Source organism: Morus notabilis, unplaced genomic scaffold, assembly GCF_000414095.1.
Source record: "Morus notabilis unplaced genomic scaffold, ASM41409v2 Scaffold568, whole genome shotgun sequence".
NCBI lineage: Eukaryota > Viridiplantae > Streptophyta > Magnoliopsida > Rosales > Moraceae > Morus > Morus notabilis.
In genome coordinates this window covers 522,262-530,908 of record NW_010368058.1, presented here as the reverse complement: position 1 = coordinate 530,908, position 8,647 = coordinate 522,262, and the positions used below count along the sequence as shown (strand labels likewise).

The 8,647-nt window shown below is 36.7% G+C and overlaps 1 protein-coding gene and 1 non-coding gene across 2 annotated transcripts; one reads left to right on the top strand and one right to left on the bottom strand.

The window, feature by feature from the left end:
• Positions 1–6,478: 6,478 nt before the first annotated feature.
• Positions 6,479–6,585, bottom strand: LOC112094728. The gene has a single exon (XR_002903657.1). It is a non-coding gene; the product is annotated as a small nucleolar RNA R71 (small nucleolar RNA).
• A 1,084-nt stretch (positions 6,586–7,669) lies between these two features.
• On the top strand, positions 7,670–8,647 carry LOC112094726. The gene has a single exon (XM_024176386.1). It carries the CDS (start codon positions 7,670–7,672, stop codon positions 8,645–8,647), a length of 978 nt encoding a protein of 325 aa, XP_024032154.1.

Genomic DNA, 8,647 nt, shown 5'->3' with positions numbered 1-8,647 from the left:
AACTGTAACATAAAAAGTTATATGTGTTATTTTCTGAGAACTTTTAATTATAGAAACTTAAAATTAAAAATTAAAAATGATAAAATAAATGAGGCCTAAAACTATTAAAAATGTGTAAAGTGAAGAAGAAATTCACATTTTCACCTCAATATGTGATGTGTGAATACTAATAAACGGGTGACTGGACGCTGAAACTTTTGTTTTTTTCTTCTTGGTGGGTATATAGTTTTTTTTTAATATAACACGAGATTGAAAATGCAATTTTCCTTTAAAACCCAATCAAACCCTGTTGCCACCGTACCAAACGTTCTTAAGCGCGTATAGTTATTTGAAGTGGTCAATTTAAGCACAAAAAAGGGTCAATTTTTTTCTGGAATTTGATTTAAGACGTGGCATAATCTGTATGACTGTCTCTCTTATTTTCAACGTCATGACGTGGCTGACCTTATATTCTTTTAAAAAAATATATAGGCATACATACCATATATATATATATATATATTTGCAGTGTATATCCAATAGGCTCCCCCTTTTAGAAAGAAAAGAGAGAGTAAATTTGGTGGCAATGACATTATAGACCCTTTTTTGAAGGAACAATTAGCAGTACTAAACCCACTAGGTGAGAATTCAGCAAGAAAAAAAAACAAAACAAAAAAACCCACTAGGTGAGATTCATCCCAAAAATAGATATGATATAAGAACTTAAATATATATACATATATAATATTTTTGAAATAAAATATTTTGAACATAAAAGAAAATGTTTTCTTTACTCTCTCATTAAATTAGATCAATATAATGCTTACTTTAATATCTGCATTCGTTCATTCACAATTTGTGTTTAGATGAAAAAAGAAGTATGATTCTTCTTGAAGTTGCAGCTATTTCTAGATCTTAGTAATTGAGACCTCCAAAAGCAACCACAAGGAATTATGGGAAACACAGTTCAAAGGAAATGGAGACTCTGGATTCTGGAATATCCTACACTTTACAATATATATATATATATATATATATATATGTCATAACTCATACAGAGAGAAATTATTACCTATATAAATTTTTTAAAATGGACAAAACAATTAAGTGAAAGAAAAAATGGTTGATCACTAACTTGAGTCGAACCTCCAACATTTGTACAGTCGGTAACAATAATTATTGGATGGACAATAAGAAGTTTTCGATTGAACTCTCTAAATTTTATTTAAATTTTAACTAAAATAGTTAGTAATGTTTAGATGATCTACTCTAACTATATTTCTTATTTATCTAAACATAGATTACTTTAATATTTATTGAATTGGAAATATAAAATTTATTGAATTTAAGAAGAAACTTTTGCATTTATTGTAGTTTGAATGAATAAACTAATAGAAAAAATAAATAGCTAGCCACTTTTTAAGCAAAATTTTAGCTAAAATAGTTAGAAAGTTATTTTAGATAATAATTTTTAAATGATCCACTCTAACCATACTCTTTATTTTAACTACACATCGATTATTTTAATACTTTTGAAATTAAAATATAAATAATTTTATTGAATTTAAAAATGAACCTTTGCATTTATTGTGGCATGAAAGAATAAAATAATAAAAAAAACAAATAGACAACTCATTCTTGCTAGCTATATTTAACTAGTGTTAAATGTATTTTCTAAAATAGCTAACAATTTAGTTAATAGTTGGAGTGGAGAAAAGTTTAAAAGAAGTTAAATTATTAGCCATTTTAGCTAAAAAAATGAAATATCTAGCATGGTTGGAGATGTCTACTAAGTATATTAGACTTTTAGAGCAACCTTGACCACGCTAGTCATTTCATGTTTTAGCTAAAATGACTAATGATTTAGCTTTTTTTTTTTAAAATTTATTTACAATTATTAGCTAAATGATTGGCCTTTTTGGTGAATGTCTTTCTCACACTAGCTAAATATAACTAGTATGAAGAGACTAATCATTTAATTTTTGTGTTATTTTATTCTTTCAATCGTAATACATACAAGGGTTTTTTTTTATTTAATGAGGTTTATTATATTTCAAATTCAATAAATATAAAAATAATTTATATTTGACTAAAATAAAGTGAATCATTCAAAAATTACTAGTTAAAATTTAATAAGATGAAAAAAAAATAAACTGGTAAAAAAAAAGTGCAGTCAACATGCTCATCCTAGCCCCGCTAGCTCGATCCACGTGCGTCGCTGCTCCTCCTCGCCACCAGGTTCTCTACATTGAGGTCATTTCTGGGCACCAGGGGCCGAGATGGGTCAAAAATTTATATTTTTATTTATGTTTTACTTTCTAAAATTAATATACGATTTTGAGGAATTAATGCAACAAGTGGCACCATTTTTTTATGAATATTCTATTTTTTATGATTTTCTTTATTTTTTGTCTTTGAAAAATAACATAAAATCAAATTTAGGTCAAACCATTATGAAATTTTGGAGACACGGTCCTTACATTTTTTCGGGCATGCCTGTAAAAAATGGCCTCAATAAATGACATAACGGTAAAACGCTGTCAAAAAGGCCCCGGCCCGTGTAATGGGGCGCCTAGGTGCCGAGATTAGTAAAAAATTTTCTTTTTTATTTACGTTTTGCATTCTAAAATTAATATACGATTTGTAGGAATTAATGCAACAAGCGGCACCATGTTTTGATGAATATTCTATTTCTTATAGTTTTCTATATTTTTTGTCTTTAAAAATTAAAAAAAAATAAAAACGCGGTAAAAAAATTATGAAATTTTGCAGACACAATCCTTACATTTTTCTGGGCTAGCCTGCAAAAAATAGCGTCAAAAAATGAAAAAAAAAAAAGCTATCAAAAAGCCCCCGGCCCGTGTAGTGGGGCACCCAGTGGTTGGGATGGGTAAAAAATTTATATTTTTATTTATGTTTTGCATTCCCAAATTAATATACAATTTTTAGGAATGAATGCTACAAGTGACACCATTTTTTTGACGAATAATATATTTTTTTGTGATTTTCTTTATTTTTCGTATTTAAAAAATAAAATAAAATAAAATATTCCTCAAAAAATTGTAAAATTTTGCAGACACGATCATTACATTTTTCTGGGCATGTCTGCAAAAAATAGCTTTAAAAAACTGATAAAAAAAGTAAAATATTGTCGAAAAGCCTCGATCCCCATAGTGGGTCGCCCAGTGGCTGGAATGGGTAAAACATTTACATTTTTATTAATGTTCCGCATTGTAGAATTAATACACGATTTTTAAGAATTAATGCCATAAGCGGCACCATTTTATGATGAATATTCTATTTTTTATGATTTTCTTTATTTTTCATTTTTAAAAAATGAAATAAGATAAAATTGACTTCAAACAATTATGAAATTTTGCAGACATGATCCTGACATTTTTCTGGGCATGCTTGCAAAAAAAAAGGCCTCAAAAAGTGACAAAAAAATAAAACGCTGCCAAAAAGCCCCCGACCCGAGTAGTGGGACGCCCAGGGGCCGATATGGGTAAAAAATTTACATTTTTATTTATGTTTTGCATTGTAAAATTAATATACGATTTTTAGGAATTAATACAATAAGCGGCACCATTTTTTGGTGAATATTCTATTTTTTTTATGATTTTCTTTATTTTTCATCTTTGAAAAATAAAATAAAATAAAATTTTCGTCAAAAAAGTATGAAATTTTACAGACACGATCCTTACATTTTTTTGGGCATGTCTGCAAAAAAAGGCCTCAAAAAATAAGAAAAAAAATGTAAGGCATTGTCAAAAAGTGGTACACCCCTGGGACTCCCTCGGGACACCCCCGGGGCACCCCCGGGACACCCCCGGGGCACCTCTAGGGCACCCCCGGGAGACTCCCAGGGGACCCCTGGGAAAGCCCCGGGAGATACCCGGGAGACCCCCGGGACACCCCTTTGGCACCCCCGGGGCACCCCTGGGACACCCCTGGGGAACCCAGGGAGAGCCCTGGTAGACCTTCGGGAGACCCCCGAAAGACCCCCGGGAGACCCCCGGAAGACCCCCGGGACATCCCCGGGACACCTCCGGGAGACCCCCGGGAGACCGCTAGGGAACCCCCGGGACACTCCCGGGGTACCCCTAGGACAACCCCGCGGCATCGCCAAGCCCCCCCGGGGCATCGCCGTGGCACCCTAGGGGCACCCTCGGGGCACCCCCGGGGCACACGCGGACCACCCCGGTGCACCCTCGAGCCACCCCCGGGGCATCCCCGGGACACCCCTGGCCCGCGTAGTGGGGCGTCCGGGGGCCGGGATGGGTCAAAAGTTCACAATTTTACTTATCTTTTATAGTCTAAAATTAATATACGATTTTTAGGAATGAAAAGGGAATTATCATAGTGTCATTTTTTTTGTTGTCTTTGTAGTGTCATTGCTCGAGGATGAGCAGTACTTTAAGTTTGGGGATGCTGATAACTTTAGGAATTAAAGTTATTTTAGACATTTCTAGGCGTATAATTGGCTCATCCAAAGTTTAGTTGTTAATTTTTTGCTTTATTTGCTCAACTTTTGGGTTCATTTGGTGCATTCTACTAAGATTCATTTGTGTGTGGTTTCTGTGTTAATTTTGAAGAAAATTGCTAACATGTGTCCAAAACAGTGTCGTTTCTGATTTGCAAATTTTGTGATGATAAATGCTGCAGCAAAAATGTGACAGCATGCACTGGAATTAGGACACAAAACACATAAGACGAAATTGGTGCCTAGTCAGCTGGACCCAACATGCCACCTCAACGTCCTGGGTTACCCTAAAAAGGGATGCATCTGAAAACTCAAAGAGAAGAGAGGCGCCGCAGGAAGCAATTAAGGAAGTAAGAGGAGAGACCCGTAGAGAGGAAAAAATGCAGCAGAGAGTAAAAGAAAACAAGACCAGAGAAAGAGAGGGAGGCAAACAAGTACGTAGGACACACATTTTTTGTTGGAAATCTCAGGGAGTGAAGCCACGGGAGGAATCCACCAAGCTTCACCTAATCTTTACTGTTGTCCTCCTCATTTTGGTTTATCTTTCCTCTTCCTCTGTATTCAATTCATGGCTATGTATTTTGTTAAAATTAACAGAGCCAGTATGAGCTAAACTTATTTGACTGGGATGATAAAGTACTCGAAACTGTAATCAACGATTGTTTATGCTCACTTTGTCTATTTTGATGTTGTTCTAGTTTGTTCAATATAAATGTTATTGTTCATTTCTGTTTACTGACTGGCCATCTTAAATAGAATATTGTGAGTTCAATTTGCTAGAAAGTTGATTGGATTTAGACCAATGTTGAACAATGTGTTGTTTAGCTAAGTTTCACAGAGAAATCTAGTTGATTTACGAGTAGTATAGGAATATACACTTGCCTCACATAGCCCAATTGAAACCCACGCTTAACTTAACCTCTATGTTTAGATTTCTCATAGGAATATGTTGAAATATGAGTAAAGAGGCGAAATCACAACCAGATTGGAAGATTCTTATGCTAAATTTGTGTTTCAGGTTAATTGACAGCATTGCTGTAGCAAAAGTCATAGCATAAATAGCCAGATTGCAGGGAAGGAGAAATTGAGTCCCAGTTTTGACATAGATTGATTTTCTCCTTTGATAACTTAGTGTGCATTTATTTACTCGTGTTTATTGCAATTCTTGTAGTCTTCGCAATTGAATCAAACCATTAAATTTGTTTATGTTGCATTTATTGGATCTTATTAAGAAAAATATATTGATAACTTTCTCCGTGGGAACGATACTCTACTCACACTTTATTACTTGAGGTGACTCATGCACTTGCGAGCACATAAATCACGCAACAAGTTTTTGGTGCCGTTGCCAGGGACAGTTATCATAGTTGATCTTTGTAAGATTCAAGTGTTTTCGTTATTTTACTTGACAATTTTGTGTCCGTCTATTTCAGATATTCTTCTTCTCGCATGAATCGACAACAAGACCGTGATTTGCTACCCTTGGATCCAGAAATTGAAAGAACATTCCTAGCAAGGAGAAGGGAGCAGCAAGGTCTAGCAGTTGTTGAAGGAATGGCAGAGGAAGCTACTGGCAATGCAGCCAACCTGGGGTAGCCCGTACATGTTAACAATCCAGTTAACCAGGCGGCCATGGTAGATGACATGGATAGGGCCATCAGAGAATATGCCATACCGATTTTACATGGGCTCAATCTTGGCATCATTAGGCCAGAGATACAGGCACCTCAGTTTGAGCTTAAACTGGTCATGTTCAATATGTTGCAAACAGTAGGCCAATTTAGTGGCATTGTAACTGAAGATCCCCACTTGCATCTCAGGCTATTCATGGAAGTCTGTGATACTTTTAAGCTTCCAGGGGTTATAGACGAAGGTTTGAGACTGAAGCTCTTCCCTTATTTCTTGAGGGATAGAGCTAGGGTATGGTTAAACTCTCTACCCTCGGACTCTGTGGCGACGTGGAATGACTTGGCAGAGAAATTCCTGATGAAGTATTTCCTTCCAACTAAGAATGCCAAGCTTAGAAATGACATCACCGGATTTTAACAACATGAGGGGGAATCTTTGTATGAGGCACGGGAGAGGTTTAAGGAATTGTTGCGCAAATAACCTCACCATAGGATTCCTCATTGGATTCAGATGGAGACGTTCTACAATGGACTTAAAGGGCAAACTCGAACCATAGTAGATGCTTCAGCCAATGGTGATATTTTGGCAAAGACTTACGATGAGGCCTATGAGATTTTAGAACGAATAGCTAATAACAACTATCAATGGCCTGCAGAGAGAGCAGCTGCAGCTAAGAGAGTAGCCGGAGTTCAGGAAGTGGATGCGGTGACAGCTTTAACCGCTCACGTGTCATCCTTAGCAAGTATCTTGAAATCAATGAACCAGGGGGTGAATTCTCCTCAGTTTACAATAGTCTCTTGTACTTAATATGGTGAAGAGCATCTCTTTGATAGTTGTCCATCCAATCCAGAATCAGCATATTATGTGGGTAATTTCAACAAAAACAACAATCCGTATTCCAACACTTATAACCTAGGTTGGAGGCAGCACCCAAATTTTTCTTGGAACTCTCAAGGGCAGAAGACATCATCTACTTCAACAGCAAAATGCCCTCAACATCCTCCTGGATTTCCACAACAGTCAAGACATCAACCGGCAGAACAATACTCATCGATTGAGCACTTGTTAAAGGAGTATATGGCAAAGAATGATGCCATTATTCAAAATCAGTCAGCACTGATTCAGAACCAAGCAGCTTCATTGAGAAACTTGGATAATCAAGTGGGGCAGTTAGCTAATGCCTTGACAAGTCGCCCTACAGGCGCACTCCTAAGTAATACCGAAGATCCTAGGCGTGAAGGCAAAGAGCATTGCAAGGCTATTACGCTGAGGAATGGGAGAGAAGTAGAGCGAGTGACTAGACAGCCCAAGTGTCGAGAAGAGCCCTCTTCAATCCAAGGTGAAGTGGAAAAGGAAGCAGAAGTGGAAGAATCTGGAAAACGAAGCGATGCTGCAGAATCTACAGCAAAACATACAGCAACGCTGCAGTAAAGTTTGGCAGAAAAGCAGAATGATAGACCACCGCCACCTTTTCCTCGAAAATTTCAAAAGAAGCAGTAAGATAAGCAGTTTAAAAAGTTTCTACATGTCTTGAAGCAACTCCATATAAACATTCCATTGGTGGAGGCGTTTGAGCAAATGCCTAGTTATGTAAAATTCATGAAGGATATTCTTTTGAAGAGAAGAAGACTTGGAGAATTCGAAACAGTGGCAATGATGGAAGAAAGCAGCGCCATCTTGCAGAATAAAATCCCTCCAAAGTTAAAAGATCCTGGCAGTTTCACCATCCCATGTGCTATTGGCAATAACTACTTTGGCAAGGCTCTCTGTGATTTAGGAGCAAGCATAAATCTTATGCCTATGTCAATTTTCAAGAAGCTTGGAATCGGGGAAACATGGCTAACCATAGTAACTCTTCAATTGGCTGATCGATCTCTAGCTCATCCAGAAGGAAAAATTGAAAATGTCCTGGTGAAAGTAGACAAGTTCATCTTCCCTGCTGATTTTATTATTTTGGATTATGAAGCTGACAGGGAAGTGTCCATCATTTTAGGAAGACCATTCCTAGCAACGGGGAGGACATTAATAGATGTGCAAAAAGGGGAGTTGACAATGAGAGTTAATGATGAGCAAGTTACCTTTAATGTTCTCAAGGCAATGAGATCCCCTGATGAAGTGGAAGATTGCTCTGTTGTGAATGTGATTGATACTTTTGTTTTTAAGGAGTTAGAGCAAGCTTGCTACAAAGACCTTCTAAAAATCACAACATTAGCAGAATTGGAAGAAGAAAATGCAGAAGTGAGTAGTGAGTTGCCTTGTTTGGAAGCAAGATCAACCGGTATAGCTAGAGGAAGGCAGTTTGAATCTTTGGGGCTATCCGAACGTGAGCTCAAACCACCTAGACCATCTATAGAAGAACCCCCATTCCTGGAGCTAAAACGTTTGCCATCCCACCTTCGATATGCATTCTTGGGAGAAATAAAAACACTACCAGTTATTGTATCAGCTGAACTAACTGAAGACCAGGAGCAGAAGTTACTTGAAGTGTTGAGGAATTTCAAAAAAGTAATAGGATGGACAAGTGTAGATATCAAAGGAATCAGCCCATCCATATAG